Source organism: Nesoenas mayeri (assembly GCF_963082525.1).
Source record: "Nesoenas mayeri genome assembly, chromosome: 1".
Classification (NCBI taxonomy): Eukaryota; Metazoa; Chordata; class Aves; order Columbiformes; family Columbidae; genus Nesoenas; species Nesoenas mayeri.
The window spans coordinates 212,647,995-212,675,439 of record NC_137541.1 but is presented as its reverse complement, the minus strand read 5'-3'; the positions used below and the strand labels follow the sequence as shown (position 1 = coordinate 212,675,439).

The following is a 27,445-nucleotide window of genomic DNA, read 5'->3' as shown; positions in this document are numbered from 1 at the left end:
CTAACCCGGTGTTACAACCCATGTGTCCAACCCCGTGTCACCACTCTGTGCATCCAACCCTGTGTCACCACCGCGTGTGTACAAACAGGTGTCACCATCCTGTGTGTCCAACCCAGTGTCACCACCCCGTATGTCCAATCCGGTGTCACCACCCCGTGTGTCCAACCCGGTGTCACCACCTCGTGTGTCCAACCAGTGTCACCACCTCGTGTGTCCAACCCGGTGTCACCACCCCGTGTGTCCAACCCAGTGTCACCAGCCCGTGTGTCCAACCAGTGTCACCAGCCCGTGTGTCCAACCCGGTGTCACCACCCCGTGTGTCCAACCAGTGTCACCATCCTGTGTGTCCAACCCCGTGTCACCACCCCGTGTGTCCAACCCAGTGTCACCAGCCCGTGTGTCCAACCAGTGTCACCACCTCGTGTGTCCAACCCGGTGTCACCACCCCGTGTGTCCAACCAGTGTCACCATCCCGTGTGTCCAACCTCGTGTCACCACCTCGTGTGTCCAACCCGGTGTCACCACCCCATGTGTCCAACCAGTGTCACCATCCCGTGTGTCCAACCTCGTGTCACCACCCCGTGTGTCCAACCCTGTGTCACCAACCCATGTGTCCAACCTGGTGCCACCAACCCGTGTGTCCAACCCTGTGTCACCAGCCCATGTGTACAACCCTGTGTCACAACCCGTGTGTCCAACCCCGTGTCACCACCCCGTATGTCCAACCTGGTGTCACCAAACCGTGTGTCCAACTCGGTGTCACCAGCCTGTGTGTCCAACCCAGTGTCACCACCCCGTATGTCCAACCTGGTGTCACCAAACCGTGTGTCCAACTCGGTGTCACCAGTCTGTGTGTCCAACCCAGTGTCACCACCCCATGTGTCCAACCTGGTGCCACCAACCCATGTGTCCAACCCCGTGTCACCAGCCCGTGTGTCCAACCCAGTGTCACCACCCCGTATGTCCAACCTGGTGTCACCAAACCATGTGTCCAACTCGGTGTCACCACCCCGTGTGTACAACCAGGTGTCACCACTCCGTGTGTACAACCCCGTGTCACCACCCCATGTGTCCAACCCGGTGCCACCACCCCGTGTGTCCAACCCGGTGTCACCACCCCGTGCGCACAACCCCGCGTCCCCAACCCCATGGGATGCTCAGAGGGGACATGGGGACGCTGCTCCCCCCTCCCCAGCTCCGTGTCCCCACCCCGCGATCAGCCCCAATTAAACCCAGCGGGTTAATTAATCCCGTTTCCTTCCCAGACCCCGGGCGCCGCTGTTTGTTCTTGGCGCCTGACGAATTAATTTGGGAACAGAAGCGACGAACAAATTAATTGGAAGAGAATAAGCGAGCGAGGCCGTTTTAATCCAGGTTGAATTAGCAAGTGAACACGTCGTTAACGAAGGAGACATAACGAGGGGGAATTAGAGCAGGCAGGTGCCAGCGTGGGACGCTCAATGGAGAGTTGTCCTGCGTTGGCGACAGTCCTGGGGACACCAGGACCTGTCAGAGGGGACAGCTGGTGTGACCGCCACAGCGGGGGACTTGGGGACAGTCCTGCCCATGTCCTTGGGGACATCCGAGTGGCCTCAGAGGAGGAGAAGCCCACAAGGGAAGGGTCTGGAAGGGGAAACTGAGGCACGAGGTGTCCCACAGCATCCCTGGGGACAGGGCGCAGAATGTCCCTTCCTTAAGTGACAGCATCACTCTGGTCTGATGGGACGAGGGCGCAGGTGTTGGGGACGAGGACACCGGTTCCCTGTGCGCCAAATTCCTCCGGAACCTCCAATTCGATGGAAACCACCGTCCCCAAATACAAGCGGTGGCACCTCAAGCCATTGTCACTTGCAAGCAAAGCCACTTCTAAACAAGAGGAGGGGACAAACAGGAGTGGGTGACACAAGTCCCCGCGTCCTGGAGCGCGGCCAGCGCCCGTCGCTAATGCATCTCAATTATCTTTCTGCTATTTAATCCGGCAATAAATTCCCGTTGTCCGTCTGTCCCACCCGGGCCGGGGGCTTCCTCGTTGTGCCAGGACCAGCTGGAACCGGCCGGACGCGGCGCGATCATTAACGTGGCGCGATCGTTAGCGCGGCGCGGTCATTAACGCGCTAACGATTTGCGTAAGCGCTCGGGGAAGAACATCTCGTCGTTGCGCCTCAAACGGATGGGAAGAGAGATTTATAGAGATGAAATGGGGAAAAAAGCCAAGGAAAAAGGCAAATGAAGCTGGGGGGGTCGCTGTGCTGATCCCAGGAAGCTGGGGGGGGGTTTGGAGGGGTCAGGGGTGTTTTGGGGAAACTGAGGCATAGAGGGGTTGGAGGCAGGTCGGGGTCTAAGCGTCAGTCTCTTGAGTCGGTGTTTTTGGGGGTTTGGGGACTGGATGTGACCCTGGGGTGCTGGTTGTCCCCTGCTGCACATTGTCCCCTCAATACATGCTGTCCCCTCACTGCACGCTGTCCCCCAGGCACGTGCTGTCCCCAAAACGCGCTGCTGTGCCACCAGACGCATGGCTGTCCCCTGGGGCAGCTGCTGTCCCTCCCGCCACGTGCCGTCCCTTGAGACACGCTGTCCCTTGAGACACGCTGTCCCTTGAGACACACGCTGTCCCTCCGGGCACGTGCTGTCCTTTCAGGCACCTGCTGTCCCCAAACAGCACGTGCGGCTGTCCCTGAAGACACCCACACGCTGTCCCCAAAGACACACGCTGTCCCTCAGGTGTGTGGTGGTTTTCCAGACACACGCTGTCCCCGAGATGCATGTTCCTCCAGACGCACGATGTCACTTTGGGCACACGCTGTCACTTTGGGGACACGCTGCCACTTTGGACATACACTGTCCCTTTGGGCACATGCTATCTGTTTGGGGACACACTGTCCCTTTGGGCACACAATGTCCCTTTGGGCACACACTATCCCCCCGGGCACATGCTGTCCCCATGGATGTCACCTGTCCCCTCTGGCTGTGTGCTTTGCCCCCCCACCATGCAGGGTGCTCTCAGGGGACAAGGGACAGTCTGTACCAGGGGGACAGGGATGGCAATCAGCCATTTAACCCCCCCTAGCCGGCCCAGCTGCCACCTTGGGAAGGGACATTGGGTACCAGGGACCAGAGGGGACTCTGCCATCATTCGTCACCCTAATTAGCCCGGGCTCCCCCTCGGCCCCCGAGCTGTCTCCATAGAGACCCCGCCAGGGCTCCATCACTAATTCATGGCTGGCTCAGTGGGTCCCTTTGTCAACCGGCTCCAAATCCGGTGACAATAACGAAAACACCAACAAAACCCTCCCGGTGCCACCAGGTCCCCACAGCTGGGACCTCCTGGGGAATGTCCCCACCGAGGGGACGGGTGACAGGACACGGGTGTCCCTGCTTGGTCCCGGGTTTGTGGGGGGATGGGATCCTGTGGGCGCGTCCCTTTGGGTGACCGTGGGGCTCACAGGGTGACAGGAGTGACAGCTCTGGGGGTGACAGTGATGCATCCAATGGACACAAATACCCCAACACGCGTGCACCCCCTGTGTGTCCGCCCCCTGCTCACCGGTGTGCACGTGCCCCCCCAAACACACCCACATGAACACCCCCGTGTGCGCGCGTGTCCCGCGCTTGCACAAACACACCCGTGTGCCTGTGCGTGTGCACTCCCTGCAGACATGAACCCCCCCTCCTTGCACCCCCTTGTGCATGAACCCCCTCCTTGCACGCCCATGTGCACACACAAGCACACCCCTCTGCACCCCCGTGTGCACTCGCCCCCCCATGCGTACACAGCCCCATCTGGGAATGCCCCTTGCACACATACACACACACCCTCTGTGCAGCAAGTGCACACCCCTTGCACACACACCTCCATGCACACCCCTTGCACACCCCCATTACACACACAAACACCCTTACACACACAAACACCCTTGCAGCTCCCTTGCACTCACGCCCTTTCCACACACACACGCCCTTGCACAATTCTCCCTTGCACAACCCCCCATGCACGCACACCCCTTGCACACACCCTCCACCTTGCACGCACACACCTTGCATGCACATCCCTTGTATGCACATCCCTTGCACGCACCCCCTTGCACGCTCACCCCCATGCATGCACATCCCCTTGCACTCACACCCCATGCATGCACATCCCTTGCACGCACATCCCATGCACACACTCACATCCCCTTGCATGCTCAGCCTCTTGCACACACACCACTCACACACACCCCCCCTTGCACACACACAACTTGCATGCACCCCCCTTGCACGAACATCCCCTTGCATGCATATCCCTTGCACACACATTACTAGCACGCACACCCTATGCACACACACACCTCCATGCATACCCCCTTGCACGCACACCCCTTGCATGCCCCCCTTGCATGCACATCCCTTGTATGAACATCTCTTGCATGCATACCCTATGCACACACCCCCTTGCACGCTCACCCCCCTTGCACGCACAGCCGTTGCACGCACACTCCTTACACACACACCCCTTGCACGCACACCCCTTGCAGGCACACCGCTTGCACGCACACCTTGTGCACACACACCCTCTTGTACACCCCCCCTTGTACATCCCCTTGCATACACACCCCTTGCACGCACACCCCTTGCACGCACACCCCTTGCACGCACACCCCTTGCACGCACACCCTGTGCATGCACACCCCTTGCATACACACCCCTTGCACGCACACCTTGTGCACACACACCCCCTTGTACACCCCCCCTTGTACATCCCCTTGCATACACACCCCTTGCACGCACACCCTATGCATGCACACCCCTTGCACACCCCCCCTTGCATACACACCCCTCGCACATACACCCTGTGCATGCACACTCCTTGCACACACACCCCCTTGCACACTCCCCCTTGTACATCCCCTTGCATACACACCCCTTGCACACACACCCTGTGCATGCACACCCCTTACACACACACCCCCTTGCACACCCCCCCTTGTACATCCCCTTGCACACACACCCCTTGCACGCACACCCTGTGCATGCACACCCCTTGCATACCCCCCTTGCACACACAGCCCTTCCACGCACACCCTGTGCATGCACACCCCTTGCACACACAGCCCCTTGCACAACCCGCCTTGTACATCCCCTTGCATACACACCCCTTGCACGCACACCCTGTGCATGCACACCCCTTGCACACCCCCACATAACACACAACCTGGCTCACACACACACTTGTGCACACCCCCCCATCATCCTGGCGGGGGCGGGATGTGGCATCACTCAAGAAAATCAAAGACAACCCATTATCCTGCGAGCAATCAATGAGAAATCGATGGGGACCGATTGACAGCCGGGTGACACCCCCGCAGTGTTGGGGACACCGGCCCGGGGGAGGTTAGAACAGATGTATTTATTTCCGCCTTAATTTCGAACTGGCAGAGCCCCCCAAATTAAACATCTCCGGGGAAATAACCCCTCGGTTTAGCAGGAGATAAATGAGCTCGATTAGCGGCCCCAAACCAGCTCAGCCTCAGTTTCCCCAGCGGCTGGTCCCCCAGTGCTCCCAGTATACCCAGTATATACTCAACCATGCTGCTATGGGGGGGGATTCTCTGTATTTCCCCCCCCCGCCTTAGACTCGACCTGCGAAAGGGTCTGGGGGTGCGAGGAAAAGCGCTGCTGGTTTTTCAGGACTACATAAGCTCAGCTTTGCATCTTAAACCCGGCCTAAATCCCTCGGGTTTGAGCATCCCCAGGGGAAAAGATGAGACTGGGGGGGGGTTAAACACTAAAAGTTGGGGGTGATTTTTGTCTCGTTATCTTTAGTGGGAAATAAGGATTAATAGTTACCAGAAATGTGGGAAATAGGGGAAAATACAGAGGGGATATGTGGGAAATGAGGCCGGGAAACACATGTGTGTCCCCATCCCATGGTGACATCCCAGTGCCCATCCCATGGTGACATTCCCAGGGGAGGGACACGGTTCCCGGGGTGCATGATGCGATGAGCTGGAGCGGCTACTAATTAAGGGGGGTGGTTAATGAGCTGCGGTGCATGAGTGTGGGCTGAGGGGCAGCACCGTGTCCCTGCACACCTGTGTCCCCATGCCCTGTCCCCAAATACCCCTGTGTCCCCATCCCCTGTCCCCAGGCATCACTGTGTCCCTGTGTCCCCATCCCCTATGTCCCCATCCCCTGTCCCCAAATACCCCTGTGTCCCCATCCACTGTCCCCAGGCATCACTGTGTCCCTGTGTCCCCATCCCCTATGTCTCCATCCCCTGTCACCAGACCTCAATGTGTCCCCACACCCATGTCCCATCCCCTGTCCCCAGGCCCCCAGTGTCCCTGCACCTCCGTGTCCCCATCCCCTGTCACCAGACCTCACTGTGTCCCCACACCCCGGTGTCCCCATCTCCTGTCCCCAGGCACTCCTGTGTCCCCACTCCCCTGTGTCCCCATCCCCTGTCCCCAGACACCCCAGTGTCCCTGCACCTCCATGTCCCCATTCCCTGTCACCAGACCTCACTGTGTCCACACACCCCTGTGTCCCCATCCCCTGTCCCCAGACCTCACTGTGTCCCCACACCCCTGTGTCCCCATCCCCTGTCCCCAGGCCCCCAGTGTCCCTGCACCTCCATGTCCCCATCCCCTGTCCCCAGGACCCCTATGTCCCTTCACCTCTGTGTCCCTGCATCCTGGTGTCCCACTCCCCTGTCCCCAGGCATCCCTATGTCCCTTCACCCCTGTGTCCCCATCCCCTATCCCTAGGTCCCACGTGTCCCCACACCTCCATGTCCCCATCCTGTGTCCCCAGACCTCACTGTGTCCCCACACCCCCTGTCCCCCACTCCAGGCACCCCTGTGTCCCCACACCTCAGTGTCCCCAGGACCCCTGTGTCCCCACACCCCTGTGTGCCCACACTCCTGTGTCCCCACCCCGTGTCCCCAGACCCCACTGTGTCCTCGCACCCCCTGTCCCCCACCTCAGGCACCCCAGTGTCCCCGCACCCCTGTGTCCCCATCCCCTGCCCCCAGGAGCCCTATGTCCCCACACTGCTGTGTCCCATCCCCTGTCCCCAGCCCCCTCATGTCCCTACACCTCCATGTCCCCATCCCCTTTTCCCAGGACGCTTGTGTCCCCCCCAGGCACCCCCGTGTCCCCACCCCTGTCCCCAGGCTCCCTGGGCGAGCGCTTGGGGACACGGCAGCCGGGGACGTCCCCACAGTGTCCCCTTGTGCCGGTCAGCAATGGCTCTGTGTGCTGGGCCAGCTGTGCCCGGGTGGCTCTGGTGACAATGACACCACAGGCGCGGCACAGACCCTGCCAGGCCCATGGGCAACCTGCTAGCCCCATAGGGAATTTGCTAGCCCCACATTGACATCTGCTAGCCACATAAGGAATTTGCTAGCCCCACACTGACATCTGCTAGCCCCACAGGGAATTTGCCGGCCCCATGGGCAATCTGCTAGCCCTGCGGGGAATTAGCTAGCCCCACATTGAAGTCTGCTAGCCCCACATTGACATCTGCTAGCCCCATAGGGAACTTGCTGGCCCCATGGGGAACCTGCTAGCCCTGTGGGGAATCAGCTAGCCCCACATTGACAGCTACTAGCCCCACATTGAAATCTGCTAGCCCCACAGGGAATCTGTTAGCCCCACAGGGGAATCTGCTAGCCCCACATTGACATCTGCTAGCCCCATAGGGAACTTGCTGGCCCCATGGGGAATCTGCTAGCCCCACATTGACAGCTGCTAGTCCCACATTGAAATTTGCTAGCCCCATAGGGAACCTGCTAGACTCATAGGGGAATCTGCTAGCCCCACATTGACATCTGCTAGCCCCATAGGCAACCTGCTAGCCCTGTGGAGAATCAGCTAGCCCCACATTGACAGCTGCTAGCCCCACATTGAAATCTGCTAGCCCCATAGGGAATCTGCTAGCCCCACATTGACATCTGCTAGCCCCATAGGGGAATCTGCTAGCCCCACATTGACATCTGCTAGCCCCATGGGGAAATTGCTAGCCCCATAGGGAATTCTGCCGGCCCCACAGGACCCGTACCCACACCGGCAGGATCCGTCCAGGCCAGGCAGAGCCGACTGGTGACGCTCAGGTCCCTGCACTGGGGTGTCCCCAGGAGCTTGGAGACCCCAGGGTTTGAGCTTGGGGACCCGGTGGGTCCCGTGGTGTCCCGGGCAGGGGGCAGGTAACACCATGGGGCTCTGGTGGCCCCAGGACTGAGAAAAGCTCCTCTGGCAGGGGACAGTCACCCAGGGTGGCCATGACCGGGGTGAGGTGCCCATCGCTATGTGCCACCACGTGGGGTGACATGCCCATCGCCATGTGCCATCACCCAGGGTGACGTGCCCACTGTCAGGTGCCATCATTGGGAACAAGGTGCCCATCGCCCAGGGTGACATGCCTGTCACCGTGTGCCACCACTCGGGACAAGGTGCCCATCGCTCTGTGCCAAGGGTGACACAAGGGTGACACGGCCAAGGGACACATTGTCCGGGGGGTGGCACAAGAGGGTGGGTATATCGCCTACCCACTCCCTTGTGTCACCCCCCGGACAATGTGTCCCTTGGCCGTGTCACCCTTGTGTCCCTTGCGGGGACTGGCCGGTGTCACCGTTGTGTCCCTTGCGGGAACTGGCCGGTGTCACCCCCCGGGTGGCCGCGGTGGCTTTGGCCACTAGATGGCCCTGCGGCTCCACCGGCCGCCAGACCCCCCCAAAACCGGGACCCCCGGGCTGCGGGTGCGGGGTGCGGAGATGTGGGGTGCAGGGAGCTCAGAGTGGGGTGCAGGGGGAGGAATGTGGGGTGCAAGTTAGAGGGATGTGGGGTGCAGCATGCAGAATGTGGGGTGCAGGGAGTGGGGTGCAGTGGGGGGAATGTGGGGTGCAGGTTAGAGGGTGCCTCATGCAGCATGTGGGGTGCGAGGTGCCGGATGCAGGATGTGGGGTGCAGGGTGTGTGGCTTAGGCCAGTTTAACTCTGATTTAGCTGATCTGTTGGCTTAGGCCAGTTTAACCCTGATTTAGCCCATCTGGTGGCTCAGGCCAGTTCAACTCTGATTTAGCTGATCTGTTGGTTTAGGCCAGTTTAACTTTGATTTAACGGGATCTGGTGACTTAGACCAGTTTAACTCTGATTTAGCCCATCTGTTGGCTTAGGCCAGTTTAACCCTGATTTAGCCCATCTGTTGGCTTAGGCCAGTTTAACTCTGATTTAAGGGGATCTGGTGACTTAGGCCAGTTTAACTCTGATTTAGCCCATCTGGTGGTTTAGGGCAGTTTAACCCTCATTTAGCTGATCTGTTGGCTTAGGCCAGTTTAACCCTGATCTAGCCCATCTGATGGCCCAGGCCAGTTCAACTCTGATTTAGCTGATCTGTTGGTTTAGGCCAGTTTAACTCTGATTTAACGGGATCTGGTGACTTAGGTCAGTTTAACCCTGATTTAGCTGATCTGTTGGCTTAGGCCAGTTTAACCCTGATTTAGCCCATCTGTTGGCTTAGTCCAGTTTAACCCTGATTTAGCGGATCTGGTGGCTTAGACCAGTTTAACCCTGATTTAGCTGATCTGGTGTTTTAGGCCAGTTTAACTCCAGTTTAATAGCCCTTGGGGGCAAAGCTGGAGATTGGGGGGGGGACAATTGGGGGGTGACCACTACACCTCCCACCCCAAACCCCACAAGGGGAGGGTTTAACGTGGGAAGGGTGTTGTATGCCCCCCCAGATTCCAGACCTGCCCCATAGGAGAGCCCTGCCCGCCCCCTGCCCCATAGTGGCGGCACCCCCACCCCACAGCAGGGACTGATACACCCACCTCCACCCCACATAGGGGCCCCCCGACCCACAGTGGGGAGTGATACCCAGTAACCGCCCCCCACACTGGAGACCCTCATCCGACCTCCACCCCACATCGGGGACCTTTGCCCTGACCCCCACCCCACACTGGGGAGCAGTGCCCCAAACCCTCGCCCCACACTGGGGACTCCCACCCTGACCCCCACCCCACACTGACGACCCCTGCCCCGACCCCCACCCCACACCAGGACCCCAAACCCCATCCCCCACCCCACACTGGGGACCCCCACCCCAACCCCCACCTTACACTAGGGAGCAATGCCCTGATCCCCTCTTGACACTGGGACCCCCACCCCGACCCCCAACCCACACCAGGACCCCCACCCTGACCCCCTCCTCTCACTGGTGACCCCCACCCTGACTCCCTCCTCACACTGGGGACCCCCACCCTACACTGGGGAGCGATGGCCCGACCACCCCCCACACCGAGACCCGTTCTCTGACCCCCTCCCCATCCCAGGACCCCCACCCCACATCGACACCCCCTCCCCACGCTGGGGATCAGTGCCCCGAACCGTGCCCCAAACCGGAGACCCCCACCCCGCACCGGGACCCCTTCCCCGACCCCTGCCCCACACCGGGACCCACATCCCGACCCCCTCCTCACACTGGGGAGCGCTGCTCCGATCTCCTCTTGACACTGGGACCCCTTCCCCGACCCCCACCCCTCACTGGGGACCCTCACCTCGACCCCCTCCCTACACTGGGGAGTGACACCCCGACCCCTGCCCCACACCGGGACCCCTTCCCTGCCCCCTGCCCCACACCGGGACCCACACCCCGATCTCCTCCCTACCCTGGGGAGTGATACCCCGACCCCTGCCCCACACTGGGGATCAGTGCCCCGAACCGGGGACCCTCACCCCGCACCGGGACCCCTTCCCTGCCCCACACCCGGACCCTCACCCCGATCTCCCCCCTACCCTGGGGAGCGCTGCCCCGATCCCTTCTCGACACCAGGACCCCTTTCCCGACCCCTTCCCACAGCGGGACCCTCACCCCGACCTCCCACCCCGCACCGGGACCTCCCCTGCCCCACACCCGCACCCCGATCTCCTCCCTACTCTGGGGAGCGCTGCCCTGATCCCTTCTCGACATCAGGACCCCTCCCCACAGCGAGACCCCCACCCCGACCCTCACCCCACACTGGGGACCCCCACCCCTATCCCCGCCCCCCCCGGCCCCCCAGCCCGTGTCCCCCCCGGAGCCGCGGGGCAGCAGGTGCGGAGCGGAGCGGGGCGGGGCGGCGGCGGGGCCGGGCCGGGCCGGGGGGGCCGGGGAGCCGAGCGGAGCCGGAGCCGCCATGGGGCTGGCGCGGGGGCTGCGGCAGCTGCTCACCGCCCTCCTGCCCTTTTTCAGACGGGGACAGCAGGTTTTCCTCAAGGTGGAGGACGCGGTGCCCGGCAACGAGGCGCTCCAGGTACGGACCCCCGAGCCCCACGCGTGTCCCCCGCACTTCGCTCCCACCCGGGACCCCCCAGCTGGTGTCCTCTCGTGTCCCCCCAAACTCCTTTCTCACCCGAGACCCCCCCACGGGTGTCCCTTTGGGTCCTCCCACACTCATCTCGGACCCAGGACCCCCCTCCACGGGTGTCCCCCGACACTCATCTCCCACCCGAGACCCCCCCCACTGGTGGCCCCTCGTGTCGCCCTACACTCCTTTCCCACCACGGACCCCGCCACGGGTGTCCCTTTGTGTCCCCCCACACTCATCTCTCACCCAGGACCCCCCAGCTGGTGTCCTCTCGGGTCCCCCCAAACTCCTTTCCCACCCGAGACCCCCCCACGGGTGTCCCTTTGGGTCCCCCCACACTCATCTCGGACCCAGGACCCCCCTCCACGGGTGTCCCCCGACACTCATCTCCCACCCGAGACCCCCCCCACTGGTGGCCCCTCGTGTCGCCCTACACTCCTTTCCCACCACGGACCCCGCCACGGGTGTCCCTTTGTGTCCCCCCACACTCATCTCTCACCCAGGACCCCCCAGCTGGTGTCCCCTCGTGTCCCCCCAAACTCCTTTCCCACCTGAGACCCCCCCACGGGTGTCCCTTTGGGTCCCCCCACACTCATCTCGGACCCAGGATCCCCCCACTGGTGTCCCCCAACACTCATCTCCCACCCGGGACCCCCCAGCTGGTGTCCTCTCGTGTCGCCCCACACTCCTTTCCTACCCCCAACCCCACCACGGGTGTCCCTTTGGGTCGCCCCACACTCATCTCGGACCCAGGATCCCCCCACTGGTGTCCCCCGACACTCATCTCCCACCCGAGACCCCCCCACTGGTGTCCCCTCGTGTCGCCCCCAAACTCCTTTCCCACCCGAGACCCCCCCACGGGTGTCCCTTTGGGTCCCCTCACACTCATCTCTGCCCCAAGACCCCCACACGGGTGTCCCCTCGTGTCGCCCCCACACTCCTTTCCCACCCGAGACCATGGGTGTCCTTTTGGGTCCCCCCACACTCATCTCAGACCCAGGACCCCCCCCCCAGGTGTCCCCCGACACTCCTCTCTCACCTTAGACCCCCCACTGGTGTCCCCTCGTGTCCCCCCACACTCGGCTCCCACCCAGGCCCCCCCCACCACGGGCTTCCCTTTGGGTCCCCCCACACTCCTTTTCCACCCAGAACCGCCCCCCCAGGTGCCCCCCCACACTCCCCTCCCACCCGGGACCTCCCCACGGGTGTCCCCTCGTGTCCCCCCCCCCTCCTGTCCCGATCCCCGGGATTATTCTTGGGGGGCCACCGGGAGCGCTGGAGGAATCCATGCCGGGGGGGGGGATTTGGGGGGGGCGGTTTCCGACCTTCCCACCCCCCAAAAAACGCTGCGACCCCCCCGGAGCACCGGGAACGCGCTTCTGTGCGCTGGGGAAACTGAGGCACGGAGCGGCTGGGGGGGGCTGAACCGGGACAGCGGCGAACGGGGGTCATGTGTGTGTCCCCCCCCCGTCTGGGGACACGCTGAGCTGCATGTCCCCCCCGCAGGAAGGTGGCGGGGGGGTGGGGGGGGGACACGACACAGGGGGTGCGGATACCGGAGGAAATGGGCTGGAGCGGGCGGGCCCGATCCTGCCCCCGCTGCGGGGGGGTCCCCAGCGCCGCTCGGACATGGGGACCCTGCAGGACACTGTGAGCGACACCCCCGCGGTGGGGGGGGGTGGTGGCTTTGGGGACAAGGGTCCCGTGCGGCTGGGGGGGTTGTGTTGGTTTGGGGGTGCTGAGGGGTTTAGGGGGGGTTGCATTTGGAGTGTGGGGCTGGAGGGGTCAATACCGTGTCCCCAAGACTCGCTGTGTTGCACCGGGGGGAGTGTTGGGAATTGGGGACCCCCATATCCCCCCAATGTGCTCATGTCCTTTGTGTATTTGGGGGGTGTGTTGGGAATTGGGGAGCCCCCCAATGAGCTCATGTCCTTTGTGTATTTGGGGGGTGTGTTGGGAATTGGGGAGCCCCATAGCCCCCCCATGTCCTCCCATCCTTTGTATATTTGGGGGGGGGAGGTGTTGGGAATTGGGGAGCCCCATAGCCCCCCCATGTCCTCCTGTTCTTTGCATATTGGGGGGGGGGTGTTGGGAATTGGGGAGCCCCATAGCCCCCCCATGTCCTCCTGTTCTTTGCATATTGGGGAGGGATGTGTTAGGAATTGGGGAGCCCCATAGCCCCCCCCATGTCCTCCTGTTCTTTGCATATTGGGGGGGAGGTGTTGGGAATTGGGGAGCCCCACAGCCCCCCCATGTCCTCCTGTTCTTTGCATATTGTGGGGGGAGGTGTTGGGAATTGGGGAGCCCCATAGCCCCCCCATGCCCTCCCATTCTTTGCATATTGGGGGGTGTGTTGGGAATTGGGGAGCCCCATAGCCCCCCCATGTCCTCCCATCCTTTGCACATTTGGCGGGGGGGGGGTTGCGAATTGCATATTTTGGGGTGCACCCCCTATGCAAATGGGAGAATGTCTTCAAATTAATCCAAATTTGGGGAAAGGGACGATTTTGAGGGGGGGGTCACCCCAACCTACAGCGCTCACCCCCCCATTGCTGTCTGTCTGTCCTGCTGTGTCCATGACCCCGGTGCCAATGGGTTTGGGTGTAAAAACTGTGGTTTCCCCCCGATTCGGAGCCATGTGGGGGTTCACCCCCCCGTTTTTTTGGGGGGGCAGGTTGGGGTGGGGGTGTCAGGTTGGGATGGGGGGTCCCGGGGGTGTGTGTGGGTTCAAAGGCCTTTGGGAAGGGAAGGAAACGCTGAGCGGGAAATGGCCCAAAACTGCTGATGGAGGGAAAGGAACAGGCCGGGCTGGTCCCTTGGGGGGGGGCCCAGGGTAGTGACCCCCCCCATGTGGGGCAGAGTGGAGCTTGGAGACACTCAGCCCTGTCACCCTGTGCGGGGACAGGACGTGGGGACCCTCTGGGTGCTTGTAGTTGGGGGGTCACCGAGCGCCCCCCATCCCAAGGGGACCCTTTTTGGAGCCACAACCCACCGTTCTGGGGGAGGAAAATACACTGGGGGGGCTGTTTATTAAACCGGGGGGGGACACATGTAGCAAAGGGACATCAGGAGGGACCTGGTAGGTTGTGTGACCCCCCCCACACACACCCCAAAGTGCCCCAGGACCCCCATATCCTGGGTGCTGACCCCCACCCCTGAGCCTTGCTGGGGGGGATATCGGGGGTGTAAAGAGCTTGGGGGGTTTATTGTGTGTCCCCCCCCGCAATGGGGTGAGGCTGAAGATATCTGTGCCTCCTCTTCCTCCCAATGCAATTACCCGCTGACCGGCTAATGAATCAAACACTAATTGATACCGTGTCTGCAGCAGGAAGGAGCTGGGGGGGGAACACACGATGTCCCCAGGGGGTGGGGGGGACACGATGTCCCCAGGAGGTGGGGGGGACACTGAGATGCCGCTTCCCCCCAGTCCCCATCCTATTCTTTGCAACACACCAGGGGCTTGTTGTGCCTCAGTTTCCCCAAGTGCGGGCTCAGGGGGGTGGGACGGGGGGGGACACACACGGGGCGGTGTTGGGGACACAAGGGCGGTGTTGGGGACACAAGGGCGGTGTTGGGGACATGCGTGTCCCGGCGCTGCTGCCGTTTCCTCCGGCGGACGCAAACACGTCGCCCGGGGCAATAAAGGGGAGGAAAAGGGCCGCGCCGCACAAAGACGCGTCTTTCCGGGATAGGGGGTGCGGGGGGGCCCCGGGACCTCCCACACCCTGCGGGGATAGGGGGGTGCGTGGGTGCATCCCAGGGATCCCTGCGGATGGAGGAGTTGGGGTGTGGGTGCTCCCTGTGCACCCAGTATGGAGGATTTGGGGTGCGGGGTGTAGGTGCTGCTGGTGCACCCAGAACGGAGGATTTGGGTTGTGGGTGCTCCCTGTGCACCCAGAATGAAGGAGTTGGGGTGTCAGTGCTCCTGGTGCAGGATTTGGGGTGTGGGTGCTGCTGGTGCGCCCAGAGTGGAGGATTTGGGGTGTGGGTGCTGCTGGTGCACTCAGGATGGAGGATTTGGGGAGTGGGTGCTGCTGGTGCTGAATTTGGGGTGTGGGTGCTGCTGGTGTATCCCAAAGATGGAGGATTTGGGGTGTGGGTGCTGCTGGTGCGCCCAGAGTGGAGGATTTGGGGTGTGGGTGCTCCTGGTGCATCCCAAAGATGGAGGATTTGGGGTGTGGGTGCTGCTGGTGCGCCCCAAGGATGGAGGATTTGTGGTGGTGTTGCTGCTGGTGCACCCAGAATGAAGGAGTTGGGGTGTGGGTGCTCCTGATGCACCCAGAATAGAGGATTTGGGGTGTGGATGCTCCCTGTGCACCCAGAATGGAGGATTTGGGGTGTGGGTGCTGCTGGTGAAGGATCTGGGGTGTGGATGCTCCTGGTGCACCCAGAATGTTAGAGTTGGAGTGCGGGTGCTGCTGGTGCACCCAGAATGGAGGATTTGGGGTGTGGGTGCTGCTGGTGAAGGATCTGGGGTGTGGATGCTCCTGGTGCACCCAGAATGTTAGAGTTGGAGTGTGGGTGCTGCTGGTGCACCCAGAATGGAGGATTTGGGGTGTGGGTGCTCCCTCTGCACCCAGAATGAAGGAGTTGGGGTGTCAGTGCTCCTGGTGCAGGATTTGGGGTGTGGGTGTTCCTGGTGCACCCCAAGGATGGAGGATTTGGGTTGTGGATGCTCCTGGTGCACCCAGAATGGAGGATTTGGGTTGTGGGTGCTGCTGGTGCTCCCAGGATGGAGGATTTGGGGTGTGGGTGCTGCTGGTGAAGGATCTGGGGCGTGGATGCTCCTGGTGCACCCAGAATGTTAGAGTTGGGGTGTGGGTGCTGCTGGTGCACCCAGGATGGAGGATTTGGGGTGTGGGTGCTGCTGGCTGTCTGGATCAGTGATTTAGGGGTGCCGGGTCCCCCTGGCGGCTGCTGCTCCATTAAACAGCTCCCTGGGGGGAGCCCCGTTTCACGGGTGGCTCCGACCGTGCCTCAGTTTCCCACCTGAGCAATGAGACCCCCCCAGGGTGGGCGATCGCTGGATCCCTTCACCAAAAAGGGACAGAAAAGAGCAGAAACCCCCGCGGGAGGCGGCTCAGGGTCCTGCTCCCCAAATTAAATTCCCCCCCCAGCCACAGATGGCCGGGAATTCAATTTTCCCAGCTCCCATCAGAGGCTAATTAACGAGCTCCCTAATGAGCGCGCAGCTCCGGTTAGTGCCAGGAAGGGATGCGGGAATGCTGCGTGTCCCCTGCCCACCCCCCGGCGCGATGTCACCCCCTCTATGGGACATGGGGCCTGGTTGTCCCCGTCCCTCCGAGCCACTTGAGGCTTTGCCACCACGTCGAGGAATGGCTTTCAAAGCCAGCTGGTGGCCCTTGGGGACAGGAAGGGGACAGTGTGCCAGGGAAAAGCCTTCCAGGAACGTGGTGTCCCCGGGATGCACGCGGTGACATGGTGACATGGTGCCAGCTCCCCGCGGGTGCTGCCAGGACGCTGTGACGGTGACACTTGGCTGGTGACAGTGCCAAAGTGTCGGTGGCAGCGTGGGCACAGTGGTGGCTACAAGTGTCCCTGTCCCTTGGGATGGAGGTGACAGGAGGCAGGGATGCTCCTAATGCGTCTTGTGGCTTGTCCCCACATGTCCCCACCTGCCACCGTCCTCCAACGTGGTATTTATTGTCACCGCAGGTGGGGACGCCAGGGTGTCACTGCAGTGATGCTGTGTCCCCAAATGGGCTGGAGTAGGAGATGGTGGGTGGAGAGGGGTCCTCGTCCCTGTCCCTGCTGTGGGACGTGGGTTAGGGACAGGTGACATGGGACTGCGTGAGGTTTTTGTCCCCTCCCCGCTAGGGGACATGACATGGGACTGAGAGGTGTCGATATCCCTGTCCCTGCTATGGGACATGGGCTAGGGACAGGTGACATGGGGCTGAGAGGGGTCTTTGTCCTCGTCCCCATCATAGGACATGGGTTAGGGACAGGGGACAGGGAGCTGAGAGGGGTTTTTGTCCCCCTTCCCGCTATGGGACGTGGGTTAGGGACAAGTGACATGGGGATAAAAGGAGTCCTTGTCCTCGTCCCCATCACAGGACATGGGTTAGGGACAAGTGACATGGAGCTGAATGGGGTCCTTGTCCTCGTCCCCATCACAGGACACGGGTTAGGGACAGGTGACAAAGGGCTGAGTGGGGTCCTTGTCCCCCTCCTTGCCAGGGTACATGACTTAGGGACAAGTGACATGGGACCAAGAGGGATCTTTGTCCTCCTTCCCACTATGGGACATGGGTTAGGGACAGGTGACATGGGACTGCATGAGGTTTTTGTCCCCATCCCCGCTATGGGACATGGGTTAGGGACAGGTGACAAAGGGCTGAGTGGGGTCCTTGTCCCCCTCCTTGCCAGGGTACATGACTTAGGGACAAGTGACGTGGGACCAAGAGGGATCTTTGTACCCCTTCCCACTATGGGACGACATGGGTTAGGGACAGGTGACATGGGACTGCGTGCAGTTTTTGTCCCCATCCCCGCTATGGGACATGGGTTAGGGACAGGTGACAAAGGGCTGAATGGGGTCCTTGTCCCCCTCCTTGCCAGGGTACATGACGTAGGGACAAGTGACATGGGACCAAGAGGGATCTTTGTCCCCCTTCCCACTATGGGACATGGGTTAGGGACAGGTGACATGGGACTGCGTGCAGTTTTTGTCCCCATCCCCGCTATGGGATGTGGGTTAGGGACAAGTGACATGGGGAGGAGAGGGGTCCTTGTCCCCTCCCCACTAGGGGACATGGGTTAGGGACAGGTGACATTGAGGTGAGAGGGGTCCATGTCCTTGTCACCACCATGGGACATGGGTTAGGGACAAGTGACATGGTGCTGAGCGGGGTCCATGTCCCTGTCACAGGACATGGGTTAGGGACAAGTGACATGGTGCTGAGCGGGGTCCATGTCCCCATCCCTGGACATGGGTTAGGGACAGGTGTCATGGTGCTGAGCGGGGTCCATGTCCCCATCCCTGGACATGGGTTAGGGACAGGTGACATGATGCTGAGCAGGGTCCATGTCCCCATCCCTGGACATGGGTTAGGGACAGGTGACATGGTGCTGAGCAGGGTCCATGTCCCTGTCACAGGACATGGCTTAGGGACAGGTGACATGGTGCTGAGCGGGGTCCATGTCCCTGTCACAGGACATGGGTTAGGGACAGGTGACATGGTGCTGAGCAGGGTCCATGTCCCTGTCATAGGACATGGCTTAGGGACAAGTGACATGGTGCTGAGCGGGGTCCATGTCCCTGTCACAAGACACGGCTTAGGGACAAGTGACATGGGGACCCCCCCCATGGCCCCTTCCAGCTCCGCTCATTAGCGACGACTAATTAACGACAAATCGCTTGGCCAGGGGACGTGGCTGTTCCAACACGGGCCACGATGTTCTTGGGGACGGGAAATCCTTGAGGAGGGACGGTCACGGCCGCGGCCGTTTGTCCTGCGCCCGACAAAGGGACATCAACAGGAAGGGACCTTGACCTTGGCCTCCCCGGCACGGCAGGGGAGGGGACAGCGGGACGGGGGGGGGGACACACGACCTGGGCAGCGTCCCCCAAGGTCTGGGGTGGTGACATGAGGTTGGGAAAATGGGGTTGTGACATTACAATTAAGAAGAAGTGCTCAGGGGTGGCCGTGTCCCCGAGGAGGGCTGGTGTCCCCAGGGAGGGCTGGTGTCCCCAAGGAGGGCTGGTGTCCCCTGGGCCCGGTCGGTTCAAACGGTCTGTGCAGATGGCTTAGTGCAAACAGTCTGTGCAAACCACCCCGTGCAAGTGCCTTGTGCAAATTGCCTTGTGCAAATGGTCTGTGTACAGCACCTTGTGCAAATTGCCTTGTGCAAACCACCCTGTGCAAGTGCCCTGTGCAAACTGCCTTGTGCAAATGATCTGTGCAAACCACCCCGTGCAAATGGTCTGTGTACAGCACCTTGTGCAAGTGCCCTGTGCAAACTGCATTGTGCAAATGATCTGTGCAAACCACCCCGTGCAAATGGTCTGTGCAAAGCACCCTGTGCAAATGGTCTGTGTACAGCACCTTGTGCAAACTGCCTTGTGCAAACCACCCCGTGCAAATGGTCTGTGTACAGCACCCCGTGCAAGTGCCCTGTGCAAATTGCCTTGTGCAAATGATCTGTGCAAACCACCCTGTGCAAATGGTCTGTGCAAATTGCCTTGTGCAAATTGCCCCGTGCAAATGGTCTGTGTACAGCACCCCTGCAAAGTGCCTTGTGCAAATTGCCTTGTGCAAATTGTCTGTGTAGAGCACCTTGTGCAGTTTGCCTTGTGCAAATTGCCTTGTGCAAACCACCCTGTGCAAATGGTCTGTGTACAGCACCCCGTGCAAATTGCCTTGTGCAAATGGTCTGTGTACAGCACCTTGTGCAAGTGCCCTGTGCAAATTGCCTTGTGCAAATGATCTGTGCAAATTGCCTTGTGCAAATGATCTGTGTACAGCACCCCGTGCAAGTGCCCTGTGCAAATTGCCTTGTGCAAATGGTCTGTGCAAACCACCCTGTGCAAATGGTCTGTGTACAGCACCTTGTGCAAATTGCCTTGTGCAAATTGCCCTGTGCAAATGGTCTGTGTACAGCACCTTGTGCAAGTGCCTTGTGCAAACTGCCTTGTGCAAACCACCCCGTGCAAATGGTCTGTGTATAGCACCCCGTGCAAGTGCCCTGTGCAAATTGGCTTGTGCAAATTGCCCTGTGTACAGCACCCTGTGCAAATGCCCTGTGCAAACCGCCTTGTGCAAACGGTTTGTGCAAACCACCCTGTGCAAACGGCCTGTGTGAACTGCCCTGTGCAAATGCCCTGCTCAGATTGCCTTGTGTAAATGACCTGTGCAAACCACCCTGTGCAAATGCCCGATGCAAACTGCCTGTGCAAATTGGCTTGTGCAAATTGCCCCGTGAACACCACCCTGTGCAAATACCCCATGCAAACTGCTCTGTGCAAATGCCACGTGCAAACCATCTTGTGCAAATGGCCTGTGCAAACCAAACCATGGGGTGCAAATGGTCTGTGCAAACCGCCTTGTGCAAATAGCCCGTGCAAATCACCCTGTGCAAACGGTCTGTGCAAACCACCCTGTGCAAATGGTCTGTGCAAACTATCCCTGTGCAAATTGCCCCAGGCAAACCACCCTGTGCAAACAGTCTGTGCGAAAATGATTTGTGCAAACCGCCTTGTGCAAATCGCCTTGTGCAAACCACCTTGTGCAAACGGCCTGTGCAAACCACCTTGTGCAAACCGCCTTGTGCAAACGGCCTGTGCAAACCGCCTTGTGCAACCACCTTGTGCAAACGGCCTTGTGCAAACGGCCTGTGCAAACGGCCTGTGCAAACCGCCTTGTGCAAAACGCCTTGTGCAAACGGCCTGTGCAAACGGCCTTGTGCAAACGGCCTTGTGCAAACCGCCTTGTGCAAACCGCCTTGTGCAAACGGCCTGTGCAAACTGCCTTGTGCAAACGGCCTGTGCAAACGGCCTTGTGCAAGTGGCCTGTGCAAACGGCCTTGTGCAAACTGCCTTGTGCAAACCACCTTGTGCAAACCACCTTGTGCAAATACTCCACGCAAGCTGCCCCATGCCAGCCTCCTTGTGCAAATTCCCCGTGCAAACCGCCCTGTGCCAATGGCCCTGTGCAAACTGCCCAGTGCAAATCCCCTGTGCAAACCGCCTTGTGCAAATACTCCATGCAAACTGCCCCATGCCAATCTCCCTGTGCAAATTCCCCGTGCAAACCGCCCTGTGCAAACGGCGATGCCGCACAAGCCACTGCTCCCCGCAACTGCGATGGTGCTGCAGCCCGCCCAGCTGGGACCCGCTAACACACCAAAAGCACCCGAAATCGGTTTAAAACGCCGTTTAAGGAGCAGCCAGCAGCTCATCCTGGTGCGATTAAGCAGCTCCTTGTGCCTCTCACGTTCTGCTTAAGGCCGAGATTAAGTCGGTGCGGGGATGCGCCGGACCCAGCTCAGCCCTTCCCACCCAAGCCCAGTCCCAGCGCCTTCCCGTTAGCGCTCATTAGCCCCCCGATAACAGATGAGCTAATTAAGCAGCTACCTCGGGTTACAGGTTCTCTGCTGCCTGATTTAATTAAAGCAATGTAATTTGGGAGGGCAGGCAGGGCTGGGAGCGGTGGATGGATGGATGGCTTCCCGGCGGGGCTGCTGGCTCTTGTCTGTCTGTCTGTCCTGGACCGTGGCCAGCGCTGGGTGTGCTGCTTCCATATCCCCCCCTGGCTGCCATAGATTCCCGGGGGAACATATAGAATGGGACCTGCTGCCTTTGGGAGTCACCGCTCCGTGCCTCAGTTTCCCCACGTAGCACTGCACTGTTTTCCTACTGATTTAAGGGGTCCCTGCTCCGTGCCTCAGTTTCCCCGCTCGTCACCGCATCGTTTTCCTGCTGCTTTCAGGAATCATTTCCCTGCCTCAGTTTCCCCACTGAGCATCACAGAGTTTTCCTGCTGCTCTCAAGAGCCGATGCTCCGTGCCTCAGTTTCCCCAGTTACCACTGCACTGTTTTCCTGCTGTGTTAAGGTGTCACCACTTCGTGCCTCAGTTTCCCCCCTTGGCACCGCAGCATTTCCTGCTGTGTTAAGGAGTCCCCGCTCCGTGCCTCAGTTTCCCCACTCAAGACCACAGTGTTTTCCGGCCACTTTCAGGAGTGGCTGCTTCGTGCCTCAGTTTCCCCACTTGGCATTGCAGCTTTATCCAGCTGCTTTTGGGAGTCGCTTTCCTGCTCCGTGCCTCAGTTTCCCCACTTAGCACTGCACTGTATTCCCAATGCACTAAGGTGTTGCCACTTCATGCCTCAGTTTCCCCACTTGCCACTGCAGCGTTTTGCTGCCACTTTCAGGAGTCACCGCTCTGTGCCTCAGTTTCCCCACTTAGCGCTGCCCTGTCTTCCTGACGCGTTAAGGTGTCGCAGCTTTGTGCCTCAGTTTCCCCACTTGCCATGCAGTGTTTTCCTGCTGCTTTAGGGAGTCATTGTTCTGTGCCTCAGTTTCCCCACTTGTCACCACATCGTTTTCCCACTGCTTTCAGGAATCACTTTCCTGCCTCAGTTTCCCCACTCACCACCGCAGTGTTTCTCCACTACTTTTAGGAGTGGCTGCTCCGTGCCTCAGTTTCCCCACTTAGCACTGCACTGTTTTCCTGATGTGTTAAAGTGTCGCCACTTCGTGCCTCAGTTTCCCCACTTGGCACCGCAGCATTTTCCTGCTGCTTTCAGGATTCCCCTCTTCGTGCCTCAGTTTCCCCCCTTGGCACCGCATCATTTTCCTGCTGCTTTTGGGAGTCGCTTCCCCACTCTGCGCCTCAGTTTCCCCACTGAGCACCACAGGGTTTTCCTGCTGCTCTCAAGAGTCGCTGCTCCGTGCCTCAGTTTCCCCACTTAGCACTGCACTGTATTCCCAACGCATTAAGGTGTCACCACTTCGTGCCTCAGTTTCCCCACTTGCCACTGCAGCGTTTTGCTGCCACTTTCAGGAGTCACCGCTATGTGCCTCAGTTTCCCCACTGGGCGCTATAGTGTTTTCCTGCTGATTTAAGGGGTCCCTGCTCCGTGCCTCAGTTTCCCCACTCAACACCACAGTGTTTTCCGGCCACTTTCAGGAGTTGCTGCTTCGTGCCTCAGTTTCCCCACTTGGCATTGCAGCTTTATCCAGCTGCTTTTGGGAGTCGCTTTCCTGCTCCGTGCCTCAGTTTCCCCACTTAGCACTGCACTGCTTTCCTGACACATTAAGGTGTCGCAGCTTTGTGCCTCAGTTTCCCCACTTGCCATGCAGTGTTTTCCTGCTGCTTTAGGGAGTCATTGTTCTGTGCCTCAGTTTCCCCACTTGTCACCACATCGTTTTCCCGCTGCTTTCAGGAATCACTTTCCTGCCTCAGTTTCCCCACTGAGCACCACAGGGTTTTCCTGCTGCTCTCAAGAGCCGCTGCTCCGTGCCTCAGTTTCCCCACTTAGCACTGCACTGTATTCCCAACGCATTAAGGTGTCACCACTTCGTGCCTCAGTTTCCCCACTTGCCACTGCAGCGTTTTGCTGCCACTTTCAGGAGTCACCGCTCCGTGCCTCAGTTTCCCCACTGGGCACTATAGTGTTTTCCTGCTGCCTTTAGGAGTGGCTGCTCCGTGCCTCAGTTTCCCCACTTAGCACTGCACTATATTCCCGACGCATTAAGGTGTCGCCACTTCGTGCCTCAGTTTCCCCACTTGTCACCACACCATTTTCCTGCCGCTTTCAGGAATCACTCCCCCGCCTCAACTTCCCTCTTCGGCACCACATCGTTTTCCTGCCGCTTTCAGGAGTGTTTGCTCCGTGCCTCAGTTTCCCCACTTGCCACTTCAGCGTGTTCCCGCTGCTTTTGGGAGCTGCTTCCCCGCACCGTGCCTCAGTTTCCCCACTTAGCACCGCAGCTTTTTCCTGCCGCATTAAGGAGCCCCCGCTCCGTGCCTCAGTTTCCCCACTCGTGTCTTTCCCCCTTCCCGTTGTCAGCCCCGCGTTGCTCCATCCATCACCCCCCGGGGCCGCGCTATATTTAACCGGCGGCCAGGGGGGGGTGTCGGGGAGGGCCCCCCCGGGGAGGGGAGCGGGGCAGGGGGGGTCGGCGCAGCCGGAGGCGGATGAATCACAGCTCGGGGATATTTTTAACAGCGCCAGATTGTTCGGCAAATGCTCGGGCGGGGAGATGCTATGGGGGGGGGTGTTTGTAGCTCCTGGGGGGGCTCCTGGGTCCTTGACACCTGCAAAGCCCCCCTCAAAATAAAGGACATGGGGCTGAGGGGGGTCCCGGCTGCACCCGCCTTAGGGCAAAGTGATTATTGTAGTAATGGGGGGAGGGGGGTCCCAAACCCCCTTTGCGCTCTCAAGCATCCTCATCCCTTTGCAACCCGAGTCGCATGGTGGGGGGGTTGATGATGGGTATGAAAATGTGCAGACTCAGCATCTGGAATGCTCTAATTAATTTAATTTGGGGTCGAGGAACCCGAATTTAATTTAATTGGGATCCTTAAGCTTGGCTTTTTTTTTCGGGGGGGGGGGGGGGCGGGGTGAAGTCGGCCAGACGATGCGATGTCCGGATGGAGGGGGGGGTAGCTCATTAATTAGTTAAACAGAATTAATTGGGATCATTTCCCCCGCGTTCCCAGGCAGATCAGCCCCCCCCGGGGAGACGGACGCCCCCGCGCTCCAATAATTTATGAAGTCTTGCAGGTTTTTTACAGCAAAACTGGGCTGGGATTAATAATTTAATGATGTCTCGGGTGCCTCAGCCCCCCCCACCCCGGGTCGTGCCTCAGTTTCCCCTTTGTTAAAGCAAAGCCCAGTGCTGGGTTTAAGCTCTTGCTGGTGCAAATTCCACTTGCCCAGGTGGCCCCCCCTATAAAAAACACCCCACTTGCATGGGGCCGGGATGCTCCAAAATGAATGAATGTAAAAGGTGAAATTTTTCGGGGGGGGGGGGAGGGTGTTTTCTCCTAATGTGTGTGTGGAGTGTAGCACAACCAGTGTCCCCAACCTTGGTGACAACCTCAGTGACACCCAGATGGATCCAGAGAGCCCCCCCAGCTGCAGCCCCCAAATTGGGGGGGGGGTCCCTGTCCTCTTGCTGCCACCTCCAGCGTCCCAGGGGATGGTGAAACAAGCTCCACCCGCCTTTGAGAGGTTAATTGGCCCCTTAATTAGTCCCTTAATGAGCTCCTTAATGAGCTCCTTGGCAAGGATGCAGCCTGGATCCCAGCCTGCTGGCACCAAGATGCTGGTGAAGGGGGGGACACCCCCATCCATGTCCCCCCTCCTTGGCAATGACGGGGACATCATGGCATCCGGGATCCCCATCAGCAGGAGGAATTTGGGGGGGATACGGGGACAGCTGTGTCCCCCCTGCACTGTGTAGACAAGTGGGACGAGCAGTGTAGGAGAAAGGGAGCTGGGGGACAGCAGGGTGACCATGAGCCAGCACTGGTTGATTAATGGTTAATTAATGGTTATCGTTCATGGTGATCAATATGGAAAGGGTGAGTGTCAGGAGGATGGAGCCAGGCTCTTCTGGGTGACAAGTGACAGTAGGACAAGGACACCTTCCTGTGTAACCTCATCTGGGTGTTCCTGCTCCATGGGGGGATTGCACTGGATGAGCTTTCCAGGGCCCTTCCAACCCCTCACACTCTGGGATTCTGTGAGCAGGATGAGTGGGACAAGGTGGGATGAGTGGGATGAGCAGGACAAGCGGGGTGAGTGGGACAAGCAGGGTGAGTGGGATGAACGGGATAAATGGGATGAATGGGATGAGTAAGACAAGCAGGACAAGCTGGGTGAGCAGTGTAAGTGGGATGAGTGGGACAGGCAGGGTGAGCAGTGGGACACATGGGATGAGTGGGACCAGCGGGATAAGTGAGATGAGTGGGACAAAGAGGAGAAGCAGAGTGAGCAGGACAAGTGGGAGAATGTGGGATGAGCAGGATAACTGGGATGAATGGGATAAATGGGATGAGTGAGACAAGCAGGACAAGCTGGGTGAGCAGTGTAAGTGGGATGAGTGGGACAAGCAGGGTGAGCAGTGGGATAAGTGGGATGAGTGGGATGAACAGGATGAGTGGGACAAGTGGGATATACAGGACAAGTGGGATGAGTGACACAAGTGGGATGAATGGGACAAACAGGATGAGTGGGATGAGCGACACAAGTGGGATGAGGGGGATGAACAAGATAAATGGGGTGAGCAGGACAAGCAGGATGAGTGGGACAAGTAGGATTAATGGGTGAGCAGCATAAGTGGGATGAGCAGGACAAGTGGGATGAGGGGGATGAGTAGGACAAGTAGGATGAACAGGATGAGTGGGATGAGGGGGATAAATGGCGTGAGTGGGACAAGTAGGATGAATGGGATGAGCAGGATAAGTAGGATGAGAAGGATGAACAAGATGAGTGGATGAGCAGGTTAAAGGGATGAGTGGGATGAGCAGGACAAGCAGGATGAGTGGGATAAGTGGGACTAGTGGGATGAGCAGGACAAGTGGGATAAGGGGGATGAGTGGGACAAGTGGAATATACAGGAGGAGCAGGATGTATGGGACGAGCAGGACAAGTAGGATGAGCGGGATGAGGGGAATAAATGGCATGAGTGGAATGAATGGGACAAGTAGGATGAATGGGATGAGCAGGATAAGTGGGATGAGCAGGACAAGCAGGATGAGGGAGATGTGTGGGACAAGTAGGATGAGTGGGATAAGTGGGACTAGTGGGATGAGCAGGACAAGTGAGATAAGCGGGATGAGTGGGACAAGTGGAATATATAGGAGGAGCAGGATGTATGAGACGAGTAGGACAAGTAGGATGAACAGGATGAGCGGGATGAACAGGACAAGTGGGATGAGGGGGATGAGCAGGATAAGTGGGACAAGTTGAATGAGTGGAACGAGCAGGATGAATGGGACATGAATGGGATGAGTGGGACAAGTGGCATGAGCAGGACAAATGGGATATACAGGATGAGCAGGATGTGTGGGACAAGTAGGATGAACAGGATGACTGGGACAAGTGGGATGAGTGGGACAAGTGGGATGATTGGGACAAGTGGGATCCGTTGGATGAGCAGGATGAGTGGGACGAGTAGGACAAGCAAGATGAGTAGGGTGAGTGGGACAAGTGGGATGAGTGGGACATGAGTGGGAAGAGCAGGATGAGTGAGATGACGGGGACAAGTGGGATCCGTTGGATGAGTGGGATGAGTAGGACAAGCAGGATGAGTAGGGTGAGTGGGACAAGTGGGATGAGTGGGACATGAGTGGGAAGAGCAGGTTGAGTGGGATGACGGGGACAAGTGGGATCCGTTGGATGAGTGGGATGAGTAGGACAAGCAGGGTGAGTGGGACAAGTGGGATGAGTGGGACATGAGTGGGAAGAGCAGGTTGAGTGGGATGACAGGGACAAGTGGGATCCGTTGGATGGGCAGGACAAGTGGGATACACAGGTTGAGCAGGATGAGTGGGATGAGTGGGATGACTGGGATGAGTGGGATGTGTGGGATGAGCAGGACAAGTGGGATACACAGGATGAGCGGGATGAATGGGACAAGTGGGATG

The 27,445-nt window shown here is 59.4% G+C and overlaps 1 protein-coding gene across 1 annotated transcript in view; it reads left to right on the top strand.

The window, feature by feature from the left end:
* PDE2A (phosphodiesterase 2A) overlaps window positions 1–27,445 on the top strand; it is a gene marked incomplete at both ends in the record, with an annotated part of 64,475 nt that overhangs the window by 16,767 nt on the left and 20,263 nt on the right. Inside the window, one exon of the mRNA XM_080363736.1 lies at window positions 11,209–11,269. Coding sequence (XP_080219862.1) covers window positions 11,209–11,269 — 61 coding nt within the window. The remainder of the gene's footprint in view (window positions 1–11,208; window positions 11,270–27,445) is intronic.